The 19832-nt window shown below is 36.4% G+C and overlaps 1 protein-coding gene across 1 annotated transcript in view; it reads right to left on the bottom strand.

Moving 5' to 3' along the window:
• COG5 (component of oligomeric golgi complex 5) overlaps window positions 1-19832 on the bottom strand; it is a 173601-nt gene that overhangs the window by 152075 nt on the left and 1694 nt on the right. Inside the window, exons 3-6 of the mRNA XM_053978240.1 lie at window positions 19462-19519; window positions 16501-16555; window positions 16333-16402; window positions 11224-11344 (exon numbers count right to left, since the gene is read on the bottom strand). Of these exons, the coding sequence (XP_053834215.1) occupies window positions 11224-11344; window positions 16333-16402; window positions 16501-16555; window positions 19462-19519 (304 nt within the window). The remainder of the gene's footprint in view (window positions 1-11223; window positions 11345-16332; window positions 16403-16500; window positions 16556-19461; window positions 19520-19832) is intronic.

Genomic DNA, 19832 nt, shown 5'->3' with positions numbered 1-19832 from the left:
TACTTGAAGAATTACAACAAAATTGTGTATATAATCCAGTTTTTCAATTATTTTATACTTCTGAATTTGCCAGGCCTCATTTTCCAGTCCTTAGCTCTTGCCATTTCTTTCCCTGTTAATCCAAGAGCCCTTCTGTGGTCCTTTATTTTCTCCCCATGAATGCACCTCTACAGTCTTAATCTTCAAGAAAAAGGGCCCACTTAATCACCCACTGTGACATGTATAATTGCATTTATTCACAGGTAACCACAAAACTGTTTTTATCTGTAGAGCACAATTCCCTACACCATTTGCACAAGTACAGATTTGTTTGACACAGCTGCATGAATGCAAGAACAGAAACAACATTGGTGAAGGAATCCCAGCAAGGACATGGTCCAATTCCAAAGCTTTGCAGTTTACCCTGTTTCTCTCTTCCAGCTCCCCCAGTAACAAAATCATCTACTAAGAATGTAGAGCAACTGTGAGGTGAGGAGAATATGGCTTATTTAAATACCTGCTTTGGGGAAAAAATAACTTGAAGGGAAGTTTGAGTCATCTAAATTTTTGCACATAAATCTACACTATTAGATCTATATATTATCTACACTATTTCTTTAATCAATTCAGTAAGTAAAACACACACATTTGTTTGGCAACACATATTTTCCATAAAAAGGTAATTGACTACCATTAATTCAGCTTTACAGCCCTGAATTCTTCTTTCAAATGAATTCAACTTGCCTATTATTTTTTTTAGAGAAGCTTTGTATCTACTTGAGATTGATAACAATAGAAATACCATCTTCTTCTGAATGCTAGAACAACACAACTTGGACTTTCTCCTTCCCTATTCAGTAAGGAATTACAAACTAATGCCTCTGGGAACTTAGCACTCTTGTGTAACATCCTTGTTAGTTGTTGGTATCCTTACTCTATGGAAGAACAAATTACCCTTTTTTCAAAGAGAAAACAAGTGCTTCCTGAAAAATCCGCCTATTCTCCATCTTTATGAACAATCTGGAAACTAGTATATTAATAACTTTATTCCATGATAGGTGTCTTTCTGGTTCCAGTCAGTCATAGATTTTTTTTTGCAATATTTTAGATTTTTCATACCTATAATCTATATTTGTAATGCATTCAGTGGTATTTATACATTGCTTTCCAATTGTAGTTGTTGTCTTTGCTTTGCCACTACATTAGAACAGGCCTTCAGCCAGGAGTACCCTCTTTTCTTGATGGCTAAAAAGCCAGTATTTCACAACCTAATATTGTCTTCTCAGCAAGCTTTCAGCTTTCAAGTTTGACTAAATACATTTGCCCCACCTACTGAACAGAAGATCCTCTGCAATGGAAAATCAGCTCTTTCGAAAATGAAACACTGAACACTCTGTCTGTTCTCAGTTTGCCCTATGCATCACAACTTGCCACTCTGGCAACAAATGTCTTCCAAATCCAGTAAGTTTGTTTACTATAAGAGAACACAAAATAACATTTCCTGTGTTAGAAACGGGTGACTTTAAAGCACTGGCTGCAGAGGACAAGTAGTCTAGGCTCCCCACACTGTTCTTCCACACATTTCGGAAACATGCAATGATTCGGTTATTCTGGTTTAATTCAGTGGGTTGTGAAAGTAACAGCTTTTGGGTTTTGTTAGCTGACTTTCAGATCTATATGCATTTACAGTTACTTCTACTGAAACTTCTCTTTCTGTGATCCTCAATGGAATTTTCTGAAAATTATTTGCTACCACCATTATTTGATCTTCTAGTAATCATTCTAATCCAATGCTCACTTCTTTCCTTGGTCACCAGAAGTCACCTGTCCATTTTATCCATTTCTATTCTCTCTCACTCTACTGATGAATCTGTTTGTTCAAAAAGAAATAGAAACTGTTCTGTTTTGTCAGACATACAATATTGAAGTGTTATTTCTGAATGAATCATGCTCTTTTTCTGTTCAATCACTGGGTTACACACTAATAAATGCTTCAGTCCCAGCAGAAAGAAAAAGATCAATATCAGAAACTGCTTCTCAGTGTTATTTCTTTGACCACTAAACAACTGATTTCACTATCAGCCATAGAAAAACAAATCTCAGCTACCCTCAGCCAGCATCCCTATAAAAAATATGTGTGACATTTCTCCACACCTTCCCATGGACAAGTGACCATCCATTGAACTCAAACCACCAATCTGATCACCTTAGAGATCACTAATTCTAGGAGAACTAACCTGCAGTTTACTATTGAATCTCCAAGTATATAAATGCTCAGACAGAGGGAACAGAGAAAGTTATAAATGCCAATTCCTACCAGAGATTCACACAGCGCCTATGCATACTTAGCCAGAAACATAAAATTGCAATTTCCTTGCAGAATTTCCACCCAGAGCAGGACAGACAACTGGATCCATACTGTTTCAGATGTATCATTCCAGATGTAAATGGAACTAGAGAACTAATTTTTTCCATTCTAGTTATTTGTGTCACCAACTTAAGAGCCCTAGCTTTTTGTTGTCTACTTGAACTTTAATGCCTGTTGAAATAGAGTAAGAATATACCACAAATTTAGAGATGACATCACTCTGTTTTGTTGGTATCCCTGCATTCATTAACTGTTTGGAATTATGTCATTCAACTTGCCTTTCTCTTCATGACCATATACACACAGCTTTTGCTTTGTTTATGTAATATATAAGAGATAATGCAAATTATTTTCAAATTCTTGCAATCTACTCATACTCTCTACAATGTATTTCTAATTTACAAGTTGCAAAAAGATCATCTCTCAAAGACTCACCACTGACCTCTGTGTCCCTTCCACTCTCTCAGTCAAAAGTACTTAAGTATTTTTTTTAATTTTTCTTTTCATCTTTGGTCTGGTCTTTTTTTTTTTTTTAACTAATACAGAGTTTTTAAAGTCAGTGCACAAAAATTACCAGATTCAAAGGCAGACAGAGCTTGCAGACATCTTTTGGTCTTGCTAGCTTTTGTATGTCACCTGGAAACAGAAACCCAGAGCTTTTCTTTCTACATTTAATTATGTAGTTCTACTGAATAAGTATGACTATCCAGTAACAACACTTTGTCTCAAAACTCAAAGATGCCCCAGGATCTGTACTAATTACACAATCATAACTGCTTCAAACCAATTAAAAATAAAAATAATCCTCTGAATTAGTATTTACCCTGTATTTGGCCAAACACAAACATTCATAAATACAAGCCTATCTGTGTTCCTGGTTCTCTCATATCCTTTCATATCTCCACTCTTATGACACACCTTAGCTAACAAATACAAAAATACTTACTGTTCAAACACTTGAAAAGATAATGGATAAAGCAAAAACAAGGTCCAAACCTTGTTGCAACGCCATCCTTCTGGTGGGGAACAAATATGCCTTAACAGCAAAAGAGAAACAGGTTTGGTATAATTCCTTACTGCTCTATAGGGATACTTTGGGAAGAGAGAAGAAGGAGAATTTTGTAATTAGAGAAAGAGAATATAAGTATAGTTTTCAGATTTTAGAATTACACATTTAAATTCACTAATCGCAAAATAAACAAAAATTGGAAAAAAAAAAAAGAACTATGAGACCTGGCCCTTACATTTAAACCTATTAATGAAAAAAGATAGGATGATGCAATTGCCAAGATCATCTTCCACAATTTCTCTTTTCATCACCCCTTCTATTCTTCCTTTCCAATCAGTTCTTCTTTCAAAATTCCCAAGTTCCTTTATTTCAGCATTAGGTGACACTACAAACCCCAGATACATCCTCTAGATCACAAAACCCCAGACCATCTGATGTATTACCAAAGCAAATGGAAAACACTGCAGTCACAGTAATTTTAAGAAATAAGAAATACTGGCTTAATCTCAAACACTGAACTGAATGTGCTACCAATGCAAACACAATTTGCGCCTTATGTGCCTGTCCACAGACAGCTCAAAAGCATAATAATTTATCAACTGCATGATGGGTGCAGTTATTCTGCTGTCCTGACAATAATTCATCTCCATGCAGAAAACACTTTGTGGCAGTCCATCATGTTTCCCGTCCCCTTCCTTAGTTATTGTCCACTATCATTTCTTTCCCACTGGAGTCCTCTGAACTGTTAGAAACAAATAAACCAAGAGCTGTCAGGCCCTAGATTTTACTCTGTACCTGCTGAAGCCTAGTTTAATGTAATACTGGCCTACAATCAAAACTTCTATACATTAGCTCATACAATAAAAGTCATAACTTTTTTTAATAATGAAATAGCAGAAATCAGATTTAGGGAACAGATGACAGGAAGCTGGAAAGAGTAAAGCTTTTCAGAAATATAACGAACAAAAGGTGTGGACATCTGTAACTGAAAAAGAAAAAGCAAAAGACAGAAAATAGTCTTTGACGGGCCTGGAATACAGATAAAAACTTTTAGAAATACTCCACATGCTACGGCAAAAGAAACTTGAATGCACCATAATTAACTTCTGACACAGCCTTACTACTGGGCCATCAGCAACAAATCACTTAGGAACAGGTTAACACCACAATAGAAAGTGGAATACTAAACCCATTTTAAAACATTTGACACACAGCTCTCCAACAAGGCCTATGTGTTTGAAACTAAAATTATCAAACACTTAATAGTACGGCAAAATCAATTTTTTTTAGTAGTTACAGCTAAAAGATTAAGCTCATCAATACCAGAAATCAACTTAATGCTTACATGAAAAAATAGTTCCACTTGATACAACAAACTTGAAACTTGTTTATGATTGTTTAATTGTAAGCATGAAGAAATCCCAGAATTACAAATATACTGGATTCTTTTTCTTGAACTGTATGAATAAAGAAAATTAACTTCAAAACCCTGGTAATTTAAAGGATATGTTGAAAAACAAAATTGCAACAGCATTTTTTTTCTTGCATCAATTCAAACTTAAGTCTTTGTTCTCATGTGCCTGTAATTGTTTAGTGAGTTCTAGTGAAATGGTTAGTAGAAGAATGCATGCCAGAGATTAGGTAAAACACGTGAAATATTTACGTAAAATGCTTTGTCTAACATCAGGTTTCCAAGCTAGGAATCCTAGTCGCAGCAAAACATAATTTGATGGTAAAATCTGTATGCTCTGTCTGCCTTGCTCAAAGAAGATAAAGAGGTCTTACACTACTGGCATCTTAATAATGAAAAATGATATTAAGTTTTGAAAATCATTCTATTACATGCACATTAATTTGGTATCTTACAGGCAATGGTTCAAATTAATGAACTTGGTACATACTACCAAGAATGTACTTTATTTCAAAAGCCAACAAGAAAATAATTAACCTTCCCATCAGAAAGCTGGTTTTTTTTTGGCCTGGAATATTACGAATAAAAATTTGCACATCAAATTTTTACATTATCTTCCATCTTATGGTAACAGAATCACACCAAAAACATAACAAAGCAAAATAAAATCCAACTCTACTGAAAGCAACAACATGAAATTGAAGAACGTGGAGATTACATTTAGCTACAGAAAGGCACAGTATTTTTCAGTCCAGACCATTTTAGTCAAGGTCTGGCAGTGTTACTGTTAACACCACCGGGGACAGAAGAAAAATGTTTTAGCAGGATATTTGCACTTCCTATGGATGCAGATGCACCACCTGAAGCAGTGGCACTACTGCAGATGGCTCTGAGCCAGTAATACAATTCAGTCATTCTCAGCAAGACTAATTACCCCAGGCAAAGAGTCAGGCAATCAAAGCCATGTAATTTCTATCAAATCAAATCACTCAGTTCACTTACCCCTAGAGAACAATGCACTGTGCTACAGACATATGCTTTATTATTTTGGGGGACACTAGGTATTGTACAAGGCAGCAAACTGTAAGGTATCTAAATCCCTAAGTAAAAGTACCATGAAAGCAACATTTCCCTCAAGTTTGATGAGTGTTGATTCTTATGAGAAACTGTGTACAGCAGTATTAGTATCACCAAATCTGTCTGCTCTGTGAAAGCAGTGAAAGACTTCACTGACATGACAGCAACCAAGTCCATCCTCACTTTAACAGCAGTCAACACAAGATCTGGCTTGGCAATCATACACTGTAAATTATTGCTTGGAACTTAAAAAAAAAAAAAAAAAAAAACCAAAGTTCATCACTGAACAGGATACAGGAAGAAGGCGGCAGTGAAAGAGAGCTGCCACAGTATCCATGGCAGGTGTTCAGACAGTTTACCATTGCAAGTTTAGTAATACTTGTGTACAGATACATAACACATATTGAATGTTACTGCAAAAACTGTAGCAGCTAAAATGAAACAGCTTTTAGACAACAATATTTAACCTGAGGAACAAATATTGCAGTCAGCCAATCTGCAATCACTTCAGAATAAGTCACTGTGTACTAGCTAGATTACTTATGCTATTTTAATACTCAAATAATAAGGTACACCGTGGAAACCACAAGTAAAGGTAATTCCACCTAGCAATAGATAGGTCTAACTAGTATAAAATAAACTAGTTTAATACTTACTACTAAAATAACAAATTAAAAACTGTTGTTTCCTGAATACTAAGTAGTAGTGCTTAGTATTTTGATAAATACATAACAATATTCATCACTCATCCCAAATACTAAAAAACTAAAAGAAAAATAAAGTAACATCTTTCTTAAAAACAGTCGGACAGCTGGCCTTCTTTCCCAGGAAAGGGGGGAAAAAATTACATATAGGACACTTCCATTCACATAGTCAGTATCACCTTCCTTTTCCTGTTCACTGCATTCTCCTAGACCACACTGACATAATAGCTTTTGAGGGTCAGTTTTTGCAGCACTCAAGTAACACAATGAACTATGTGAAGTTTATGTGAATGTCAGTCAAAACCAGGAGAGAAATAACTGTATCAGAGGGTTGAGATTAAGCTCTTTGAGGAGATTTATCTATATTATCTAAAGGAATGATAAGAAGAGGCTGAAGTGATTTCCGGTCACACTGTCCTAATAATATTCCCAGTGGTATCTGGGAACGATGCCCAACAAACCAACTTGTGAAGAACATTTTACATCAAGCATTCCAACTAAAAACAAAAAATAAACAAAAAAACAAACAAACAAACAAAAAAACCCACCAAACAAACAAAAAAAAGGGGAAAATGGGGAAGGAGGGGAGTGTCTCCAAGAGACACAAAGGACTGGATGCAGATCACCTCACTGAGTCCTCCTACTTCAAGGCAAAATCATCCCTATTTAATTATCCTTGCTTATTGCAGAGGAGTTGAACTAGATCAGCTTTAAAGGTTCCTTCCAACCCAAGCTATTCCATGACTATATGATTTCATTCCTGGTACATGCTTTGTCTAAAGCACTTTTAAAAAGGCTTCAAATACTGCTTCACAGCTCCCCTGAAATTATAATTTCTGGCAGAACTCTTTCCTAACATTTCAGAAAACAATTTCCTTTGGTTCATTTCAGGCCCATTACTTACTGTTTAAGTCACAGTGCATATGGAAAGCCATTTAATCCCTTCCCATCTGAAAAACCTTTGTTTATCTGAAGAACATTATTCTCCCTCTCAATCCCCTCTTTTCCAAAACACAGCCACACTTCCAGTTCCTTCACCCACTGACTATCCTGAAGACCTTCAGCCACCACTGCTGCTGAGCTTAGGAGTTTCTCCAATTAACATACATCTTCCTTCAATGAGGTGCCTCAAAAGGGACTTCATACTCTGTTTGAAGCATGAACAAAAGATTATTTTCAAGTGCCTTGCACACAACACCCTTCCTTACAAATATCAGCACAAACTTCATTGCCAACAATGTCACACTGCTACAAAACAAATGAACAAGTGGCTTGAACTCAATTTCTGAGGAGCTATCAACCCTCTCAGCAGAACTGCAATCCATACAGTCATTTCTCCTGTTTGCCCCTCTTAACTAGAACTATTTATTGTGAGGACTTAGCACTTGTCTGAAAGAGAAATAAAATCAGTTCAGGTAAGACATATCTCCAATTTGCTAAGAATATTTTTCATTCTAATCCTGTTTCCCAACATATCTCCCATTCTTCTCTGCTTGATTATTGGTAGTAAATTTAATAAGGATATATGCCATATTACATCACTCAAATAATTAATGAAAATACAAGCCAGCTACAGAACATGTTTTAACAACACCCTGCTTGATATATTGCTGGGTAAGTGAACAACAGATGAAGGCTTTTGGGGTACAGCCTTCTCTGAGCTACTGCAATCACTGCATGACATTTTCATCTGGATTCTATTGCCAATCCTGGAGTGTGACACGGCGTCAAGAGCCCTATTTAAATCAATGGTGTCAAGAGCCCTATTTAAATCAAACTACAAGACAGTCATTGATCTCTCTAGTCCCAAGGCCTGTTATGCTGCCAACAAAGAAAATACGGTTGGTTAAACAGGATTCATTCTTGATAAATCTGTGTGTCCTACTATTTAACAGCAATCTTATATAGACTCCAACAAATAGTTTATTTGTTCTAGAGTTCCTATGCTTAAGGAAGTCAGGTCAGAAAAAAAACTGCTTCTCAGTAAAAGCTACTGTTTCTTGTAGTTTCTCTAATTGACACATATTTCTACCTAATTCAAATATTTTATATAGTTACCACAGCCTTTCCCCATCACTGCAAAATACACTTCAATTCACAACTAAGTAAAAGTTGTGATGAACTAACATAGATTAGCTACAGGAATATATGTTAAATACATACCTAAACACGCACATTTGTGTCCCCCAAACATACACATATAGTGTAGCAGTACATTAAAAACAACTTGACATTTATCTCAAGATTCTGCACAGAATACCTCAGAAGCAATGGAAGGTATCTTTTACCACAGCAAGTACAAAGCTTTCACAGTAATATCACAGGGCTGAGTTTGACAAAGCAGAAATTACTCTGTGCCACACATACAACAGAAAGGTAATAAACAATGGAATTATTTTTTTCCTTGAACAAGAGATGAAAGGGATATTCAGGAATATATGGCTAAAACCACAGATCAGTATTCATCTTGGACATGAAAGCAAGCCTCTGTGACACAGAGGTCCCTGTCCAATACTAGGCTTTCACACCACTCATGTCTACCACCTATTTACTACCCTCATATGTTGGAGTATTTCTCCACGCTTCCCAAAGCTTTCATATCTCACCAACTGAACTGCCAGCACCCAGTGCTGTTCCCATGCTTCCCATCCTCAGAGCACTATATCACATTTCCCATCTGTCTGAAGCACAGCACTTCCACAACCTCACCCCAAGCCACCACACACCCAGGGCTCTCTTGCCACACCACACTACCACCACACCACCACCACACCTCTCTGCTAGAGATCTCCCACCCATCCCAATGCTTTTCAAGTCCAGAAGCACAGCACAGCATTTCCCCAGCCATATCCCACAGCCCACTCTCCCTGCGGACACTGCCTTCCCGCCGACTCCCACAGCAGTACCCTGACCCATGCTGATGGCAGCCCCCTGAGCTCTCCTCCCCTCAGAACAGAGCTACCCCACACCCAGCAGTCACTGCCTTTCCACACAGGACAGACACCTCCAATTCCCTGCAGCAGCATCTCCTCAGGGGGGTGTTCCCATCCACTCAGGTGCTGGGAGGCATGGCCAGCTGGGAAGCAGGAAGAATGCAAACCAGCCAAGGTGGGCAGCAGAGGGTGACAAAGATGCAGATGGAGAGGTAAGAGAGAAGAAAGGAAGAAATACCAGGAAAGAAGATTGAGAGGGAAATGACAGTAGGACAAGGTATTTTACCTGGCCATAAACCATCCAGAACTAAGGATTAAGGATTAAATTAAGGACCATAAGCCTTGGCTACCCCCATGGACTGTAGGATCAAATTCAAAAGGGTCGCCTAAGGGGACACATTTCCCTACATGTCCAACAATAATTACTCAGACTTTGCTTAGCTTCAGGAAAACACCAAGTATTTGAAAACAAGAAACTCAAAAGACTGTGGCATTTCGACAAAAGAAAGTGCAAGGTCTTTTTTTTTTTTTAATGGCGAAACAAAAAAAGAGGAAGAAGAGTAGTAAAAAGTATTTTCTATCAAAGAAAGAAATCCTAAAAACTACACTAAACATCTCAGATTTTACCACTAAATTGTACTAATTTGTTTAATAGGATCTAGCACTCAAACTAATCCCACAAGACCTGCAATCCAGGTAGTTAACAGAGAGTATTATTTTATATATTCTGAAGATTTAATGGTAGAGTAAAATGGAAAGAAAAGTAAAAATAATCAGAAAAAATATTCTACCTCACAATGATACAACTGGCGCTTAAGTGCTCCAGTTAGACTGATACACTAAATAAATATATAAACTTTCTGTTTGCAGCACAGCATCTGCCAGTTATTGGACTAAGTCATTGTCTAATAATTTTTTGATCACACAGTATAAAAAGAGCAGGAGTGTCAAATATGCAAAATGAACTTCAGGATGATTTTGAATGTTTGATAGTTCAGCCCTCCCACAACCTATTTTTGGAAGTTGAAATTTGAATACCATTAAATCAGAGGAGAAACAGCTTGCAAGATACCATATACAACACCACCAACTGATCTCCAAGACTAATGGGATGCTCCTCACTGCATCCTGCAGCACAGTGTGGAATTTCTCAAGCTAGCTCAAGTATAGAAAACATTCTAGCAATGAAACATGAGCCTTCATGAGAACTACCTCATTATTCCTCATAGAAGCCAATAAAATAAAGGGTAAATTAGTCCCTACTGCAGCAGAACACTTCCAGTATCTGAACTAGGTTAGGTATCTCTTATATCATATCACCTATGGCTTTCATAAAAGTCACATGGCCAGTATCTTTCTTTTAGGACATAAACTGTAATTTAAACTATGTTTTATCATAGTGCAATGTCTCCCAAAAGCTAAATATATATCTGCTGTCTCTAAGGGTGTTTATAGAAACATAAGCCAGTAAGAAATTGCTTCACAAAAAAATTGTTGTCCAAAAGAACACAAGGTATTATCATAGAATTTTCATGTTATTAAATACCTGTATCTAGAGAAGTCATGCGAAAGAAATGTAAAGGACTAATAAGTTCTGTCCATCCCATTTCTCAATTTAAATCAGGAAGTAGAAAGCAAGAACCACAGTAAAAAGTTTTGGGTGCTTCTTTAAGACAAACACTAGTCAGAGTCATGTGAGCACAAGCTAAAAATGTATCTAAAAGTAATTAAGAAGGACTCACCAAGTTCATTGAGACTCTGGGCAGCTTTTGTTATCTCTCTGCTTCCTCCTTGCAGCTGTCCTTGCAGTCTCTTACTGAGATGCAAGATGCGTATTATCCTCCGCAGCAAGTCACAGGCAGCCTGCAGAGAAATTGTGGCATTAGGGGATATTATCAGTACATTACAATCACATAATACCAGTACTCAAATGTGGAAACATCTTAACCAAAAAAGGAAATGTGACTGTGAATACAAACAAGGAAGTTTAGAACCCTTTTTTCCAAAATTTTTTAATATGATTCTATGTTATACAGACATTCAGGAGCTGGTAATTATATTCATGGGGCTACTGAGATTATTCTGTCACTACCCACACAGAAAACAAAGGAAACTCAAAATCCCATGACAGAGGCATGTTCTAATTAGAAATGAGCTTTATTTTACCTTGTGCATTTCTGCTCAATACTCCTCCCCTCTTAAAGCTTTAGCAAAGTTAAGAAGTTGGCTTTTCCAATCAAATAGTCATCCAAAAGAAGTGAAATGGCAGCACTTACTTCAGAAGACAATAAAACTTAAAGACTACATTGTTATTACAGATATTGACTCTTATGGTAGACATATACATAAAAACTAATTCTCAGCAAAACTTTCAGAAGGCCAGTTACCTTCATTCAGCCAGCTGTTAGTTCACATTCTTTCCTATGCTTATTAAAATAAATGGCATTCTTGGTTAAAAATTAGGAATATGGATGTATACATACATTTTTAGGAACCATATTCATGTGTGCTTTTATTAGCAGCAAATTAGAATAACAGACATTGCTGACATCTGAATCAAATATAATAGTTTCATAACTTTTCATTCAAATAGTATCTTGAAATACATGCTATACAGCAACATTCTGGAGTTGGTAACAACTAAAATAGAATTCAGAAATGCAACTCAGATTTCAGTACAATCATAGATACAGTCCAAAATCTGCATTCAGATTAACAAGGGTGGCAAGTGAGAAATTTGGAACTAGTACGACATAGTTGTTTGGAGTCATTTTCCCTGGTACTGAAGGCAAAGTCTTCTGAAGTATTAACCTTATGGATATCAAAATTAATTTAAAATTACTTAAAAAAATATTTAGTATCCAACAAGACTTATAACTTCTTTTTCAGACTCAAGTTCAGTTATTGAAAACTGAAGTTGAAGTGCACATATGAAAAATTATACCAGCGAATAATTTCAACCAATATCCACAGCAGACTTGTACAACCCGGCAGTCTCTTCCCTATGCCAGCACAAACTAACAAATCCACTAATATTTATTGTTTAATTTTATTAAACATCTAGACAAAACAAAAAGGAAAAATTAGAAAAAAACCCACTGATGCAAATCAGGGAAAGCCCAATTACTCTCATTGCTTTGGGCTCTCTATCAGATTCTGAAGTGCAAGTTTTCTACACCTTCTGTGATAACTTAACCACATGATTTCTATTGCACTTAGTGAGAACTAAGTGAGGCTTATCTTGCTTTGAGAGATTAATGAATTAATTTTTATTAATTCATATCTTTAATTAGAAAAATCTTGATCCACATATCACTTTCATATCTGTGAAGTAAATTTCCGCAAGATTAATCAAAAATAGCTTCTCATATAGTGCACTATGCTTCACCAAAAGAGAGGGCATAGTATTACTACTTTGCTTCAAAATTAATTACTCTCTAAGCCAGTTGTATACCTCTGGCTAATGTTTTTCCCTGGGAATTCACCTTCTGTTATTTTCAAACCACCTTTTACTTTACACACCAAAAGAGTATTTATTTTTTGTTGAATTGTTGCTTATTATTTCCTGTCCCAAGAAACAATCTTTTATAAGAGAGTAAGAGGTGAGAGAAGCTACATTGAGACACAAGAGCAAAAAAAATGTTTTAAATTCTAGCTCTGGGAATTAGCAGGAGGAAAAAAAAAAATCCAAAGGCACTGAAGATTCACTCTAAATTTTGTAGTGACTTCTACTGCATAGTACCCTTGACAAAGATTCTGTTTCACTCAAGTATTTTCATTTATGTGAGATGTCCAACTTAATAAAACTCCCAGTCACAGCTAAAGAATGCTATATATAAAAACATGTAACAGAAATAAAGAGCTATATCTAATGGTGGAGCTGTTCACAGATGCCAGATCCTCTAACCTGACTACCCAGATAACAGAAGTCTGAATTAATTCAGGAAACATTCCCTCCCTGAGTTGATCAAGTATGCTTTTCTAAAGGAGATGCTTTCATCCAAGAAGGAACAAATTCTACTGTTCAAGCAATAATTATTTTGGAAAAGGCCAGTGGCCCCAGTTAGTCCAAGTAATTTTAAGTAAAATTAAAAATAAACCCCATTTTTTTTGAGATGACATACTAGCTATCTCCTGAATTTTAAAACAACATGCCAACAATAACAGAAATTATTGCTACAATTTGAGCCATCAAAAAGCTTCTTACTTTTAATCTCAAATTTATTTTAAGAAATTACTGTAAGTAGACTTCATTATAAAGAGAGAGTTGCTTGAAAATGTGCCAATGTGCAGCTCATATATGCAGGTAATTGAATGTATATATTTTGTTGTTTATAAAGCCTGAAGGAAGAGGAGACAGTCCACTATCTTCAGACTATATTTACTATTTATTTATTTACAGTAGCTCACAAAGACATCTGCTACTGGTAAATATTCTAAAGTAATAACTTTAAAATACAGAATTATTGGGGTTTGTTAAAATGTTTTGCTATTATAAAGGTTTTCATACACCAAAGCACTGAAACAAGAGACCATACAAAAACACTTAGCTAAACAGAGCTACTCAGAAAAGAATCCTCTGAAGGACAAACTCCCTGTCTACACATTTCAGCTGTTAATTACTCCCACTTAGCTTGTGATCAAGTTTGGAAAGAGTCAGAAGAGGACAGTATGATTTGGAGCAGGAAGTGAGCTTTCCAAGTCTGCTGCTGCCTTGGGATGCCATGAAACTCTAAGAGCAAAGCAAGACAAAATATGTACAAGAACATAGCAGAGATTTAGAATTCAGTGCTAGATTTGAAGTTTAACAACAAACTTACAGTGAGAATGTTTATGAAAAAGCCAGACTATATTAAAAACAATTAAGGATGGCAAAATCTAGCTTTATGCAAGTCAAATATTCCTTCAGTTAGTGAGCAGTCCCACAGCAATCAATGCAGAGGTATTAAAATAACACCATCACAAGTACAAGAGGCACTGAAACATCATGCATTCCAGCAAAATATACCTGCCAACCCTACAGATTTTGACAGAAGGCAACCTCTTTTACCAGCCATCTACATCTACCAATTGTAGATCAGCTGATAAAATTAGTAAGTTTGACAATGTCCCAAACCACAAGTCTTGCATTTAGGAGCAATTTCATGTCATAAGCCTGGCCATCATCACGAAGTTAATTGTTTGCTCTGCTGTGCCCTTCCTCAACAAGTGAGTCCCCCACGTAAAGGACACTCCAGCAGTGCATTTTTAGGAGGTTGGAAAGTTGAGATTTTACTCAACTCTCCATAAATTCAGTTTAATTTATTAATTCAGGTGTCCTGACCCTCAACTCCTCCCAGCAGTGTAGTATAACATAAAGCACTCACCAAGTATCTGCCAACACAAGAAGGGACAGCAACTCTTGTGATGAGACTCTGAGTCTCACTGGCAGAGAATCTGGAACCATCGTTCCTCTTTCTACACTGATGCTAAAAGAGCAGCCTACCAGGCTCCCACTTACTCTCCACCTCTTTTTCCTGACTTACAGCAAAAGAAGTCAGATCTTACAAATCCCCTGGCACAGCCTGAGTAATGCTGACTCTGGATGGATGCTGCTTTCACACCAGAGGAAAACTCATGTAACCACATAACAGCCAAGAGGAAGCATCCAAGAAACATTTCTTATGTTCAGGGGCTCGTTCTCCTCAGACATCCTTCTGCAGTCTGACTTTGTGTAAGGGCAGGGTAGAAATGATCTTCATCTTTAGCCTCACATTCCCACAACTTTTTCTACACACAAAACAGACATCAGAGAACAACAGAAAAAATCTGCACCTAACCTGCCACATGGAAGTCATGGGACTTTTGGCCAGTGGCAAAAAGAGTAACAGCTGGAGCAGAAAACAACAGTAGCATCTGGCCAAACTGGCTGCACAGAGTGTTAAGTGCTCCCTGCTGAACTTCACTGCTACTGAAAGTAATATAGAAAACAGAAGTTCAGCCAAGAGACAGTGCAGCTGCTCCACCAGTCCCCAGACTAGAAACTGCATGAGTCTGCAGCTTCATCTACTCTACCAGAGCAGTCACGTGCAGATGGCAATCTGCTAGAGTGTATATACAGCTCAAAATTCAGGTAAGCTTGCAAAGACAAACAGTTCAAACAACAACTCATTAAACACTTGTGGGGCCAGAGCTGTGTTGCATTTCAAACCAAAAACTTAATAGAATGCAGATACGTGACTCCTGAAGATCTGTGGAAAAGTTTTCAACTACTATAAAATTATCAATGGAAGTGTTTGACACTTATCTCACCATCATTGTGATAAGCTCTCTCCCACTGCTATCCTCTAACAGACATCTACATCCTCCTGCAGACTCCACTTTTATTTAAAAGGCAGGCACAACTATGCATCTGGGCTTACAGAACTCCAGAACCACAAATAACTCCTTGAGTTGCACCCTGACTGTTGAAGAAATTTGAAAGAATTAATTCTCAAACTCTTCACTAAACTGCAGCAAAGCCTGCACTAATTTAGGGGCGAAAAGCATCTTCTACACTACAGCACCATAACATTAAATACCAAAATAACACCAACAGTTACGAGAATTTAATTAATCTATGCCCAGAAAACCCTTCTCTCTTCCCTCCATCTCTTCAAAAACTCAATTAGTTAGTGCAAAGGTCAATTTCCTACTTTCCTACTAAGCACTTCTCAGTAGCTCTTAAAGAGAAACAAATACTGATTTTCAGAAAAATACTGACAATGAACTACAGGCTACTGGAGTAGAAAAACTGTACTCATGTCTGACAATTGTGAAATAACACATGATCAAAAAGACTTTTTTTAAAATATGTTTTTAATGTAACTTACTTGAAGCTTTGCTAGCTGAGCTGTGCGAGACACTATTTTGTTGTAGGGGTCAACAATTTTGACTCTAATTCTAAAAACAAGAAGAGAAAATTATTTATAGCAGTGTTAATAAATAGTATTATAGAACATAAAGATTTATACTTTCTAATTGTATAATGGATGTCATACCTATCAACAGTGCTTTGTAGAGCACCAATTCTAGTTTGCATCATTTGGAGGACACCTGCAAAATAAAGTAGATTTTTTACATCACTCATCAATTATAGAAACATCAGAAAATTATATTTTTTCTTCATATCATAGTAACTACTGCAGACTACTTTAACATAAACCAAAAACAGTTTCCCCCTTTATAAAAGAGCATCAGAGAAACCAAAATTAGTAAGCATATTGGGAAATAAAATGAGCCCGTCACCTACTGAATGTTATGGAAAATGTATTGGTAGAGAACATAAACCCACAGAATAAATATCACTCCAAAATCCGTCATTTGTGAAGTTTCAAGTAGTATTTAGAGGATGCTACTTTCTAAGAGAATGTTGATCAGGACTGTAGTTCAAATTATATAACCTGGTATAAACACCTGAACATGATATATAAAAGTGGCATAACATATTTAACACTATCTATTTAACATAGTGACTAGGACAAAGAGGACTGAGAAGATAAACTATTCTATTTCAAGGTTTTCTTCTTGGGCATAAGGATCTTTAGCAAAAAGTAAGGTATCAATGTCATTGTAAGGTTATCTAATTTAGATTACAAGCAGAGCAATCTACCCTAATCATGTTTGTTCCACATTAGTTTGGCAAAGCAGCCCAAGGAAAGCCAACAAGCATGCCTGTTCTTTTCTTGGTAAATTACAAACAAAGTAGTAGGGGACAGGAGTCATTTTTGCAATACAGAATCAGCCTGCTGAGAAGTTAATTAAGTTAGACAAACCCAGGCCTATGAAATTATTTTTGTTTCAGTTACTGTTAGCATTCTAAAACATACTACATTTTTGCAAAGCCCTGTTTACAAGCATGCCATCAATAAATTAGATAAAACTGCAGCATGATACAGTAAGATGGAAGACAAACAAAACTACTACTAATAGTTACATTCAGGTTGTCTTGTACTGTGACCGTATCTCATTTTATATAGATATGCAAATTCTCATCTTCTCCATATTTCAGAACTATTAGCTTAGTGACAGGCTTGTGTGTTCAGTTATTTATATATGGTATGGCATGCAACAGATCATGAGGACGAAGATACAAGATACAGTGAAATAGGCTGATACTATTTCAAGATACTGGCAAAATAGGCTGCATTGTCTACCCTACACTGCAATAATGGGGGAGGCACAACACTGCTGCATCTATGGCTGTAATAGTGCTATTCAGCAATCAACAGCCCTCTTCCCAGAGAACAGAATAAGGATGGGTGGAAAGGCACTCTCCCCTCTCCACCTGCTGTGGAAGATACATGATGATACAATTTAGCCTAATCTTAAAATAACAGGTAGCTTAAGACACCTACTGAACTACCTATAGACAGAAAAGAATATGTAGACCAGAGCTGTGTACCATCAAAAAAAGGGCACAGGCCTAAAAAAAGAAAAGACTCTACAAGCTGGGTGTACCAATTTGAAATGTTTAATGAGATTCACTTTCACACATTCAAATGACTATGCATGCTGTGAATTAGCTCCATAATCTTCACTTGCTAACATACTTGATAAATATACCAAGAGCTATGCATATCTAACTTCACAATTTAAAAATCTGTTGGCATTTAACTTTTCTTTTTCTTATGAATCTTGACTCAGTGTTTCTTTTAAGAGAACAACCCTAAGTAAATGGAAAACTTTCAACAAATTTGAGGTGAATTGAATTTTATTTTTACTTTGTCATATTAGTTGTAAAACATGCATTATTTACCACATCTGCCTTATAGAAATGTTTCCTAACTGAGTAGTTGTTTTGAACAACATCATTCTTTCCTCAGAGCAATTTTAGGAAGAAATGCTTTCAGAAACAACCGTCATTTCAGAAAACAGAATTCCACAGCGCACAAATTGCTGAAGATTGTTACCGGGAAGTATTTATCAGTCACAAGATTGACTACACGTTCCTATCTACTTCTTATTTGGAGAATGACACATATTTCAGTCTTTTACACTTGATTCTCCAACTGTTTAAAAAGTTATTCAGGAGCTACCATTACTAGATTAAATAGCCATTTCTTTAATTTTACAGCTATATGCAATTACTGACACAAAACAGTGTACCCAAGCAGCTCCAAAGACTAAGGATATAACTATCAGTAACCAGAAACTCTGGTTATGCCAAAACCTGAAAGCAGAAAAAGGGACAAAGATAAATTACTTACCAAGTTACAAAGGGGAAAAGGGGGCATGCTATAGAGATTCTAGCATGTTACAGAGGTAAATATCTATCTGCACAGAAAAATCCACCACAATACTAAACCATATGACATTCTCAGCAAAGTGACAAAGAGCAGAATGGTAGGTTTAATGAGCTCCTGGCACAAGAACAATGTACTGCAACCATCTTCTATACAGAATCAATGGTTCCTAAGCAAGCCTTTGAAAATCAGCAGTTTATGTTAAAATCTAAGTCTCAAAGAGTGGAATAAAACAAAGGTATGTATTTAACTTAGTAGCCCTTCCCTAATAAAAAATATCTCAACATGGTTTAGATTATGTGTTACAGCCTCTTTGGTTAAGATGTGCAAACTATTCAACATGTGCAAGTGCAACAGAAAATTGGTGCTTATGGCAACAGATACCTACCAATGCTGCAACAAAATTAGGCTTATTTAGAAAAATATTTTAAAAGGTAAAAGAAGGAAAATCTTCAATTGCTAAAGTTGCTCAGAACATTATCAAAATACATTTTCTGATGAAGAAGCTACTCCTGAGAAGTATCAGTTAAATCTTCTCCTTGGAGCTCCATCTACTGACGCAAGAAAAAAAAAAAGCTGCCACATGTTACTCCTCAGAAATCAGATCTGGAGCTTTAACATTAGGGGCTAAAGTTGGCAGTGAACATGTTCCCTGCACAGATCCTAAAACTGCTTCCTCCACTCTAAGTATAGCCAGCACAATATAACAATATTTACCTTCCAGGGATTCAATTCCAGTTGCTTGGGCCAACAGATCTTCATGTCTTGCAACAACCTTAAAAAAAAAAATAGAAATCAAAAGAGAAAAACGGGGTCATGAGCCTAAAAGAAGTATTAAATATATCACCATCATTCCCACAGTAGGAATTTAAGTATCAGCATCCCTACATTAGCCAGATACAGGAAAAAGCAGGAGAAAGGGTTTTAAGAACACAAGTTGTTTTAACTCACAAAAGCAGCAAGCTCAGAAGAGGGTCAGTAATTAATCAAGATGTGCAGCAGAATTGACATCTTAATTAAAGCCAGCAGAGCAATCACATTTCAACACATCTTGATATTTAATAATAATTGTAAATGTGAACTTACTA

The sequence above is a fragment of the Vidua macroura genome, chromosome 5 (assembly GCF_024509145.1).
Source record: "Vidua macroura isolate BioBank_ID:100142 chromosome 5, ASM2450914v1, whole genome shotgun sequence".
Classification (NCBI taxonomy): Eukaryota; Metazoa; Chordata; class Aves; order Passeriformes; family Viduidae; genus Vidua; species Vidua macroura.
Note: the sequence above shows the minus strand (reverse complement) of the source record. Positions and strands in the feature narration are given on the sequence as shown.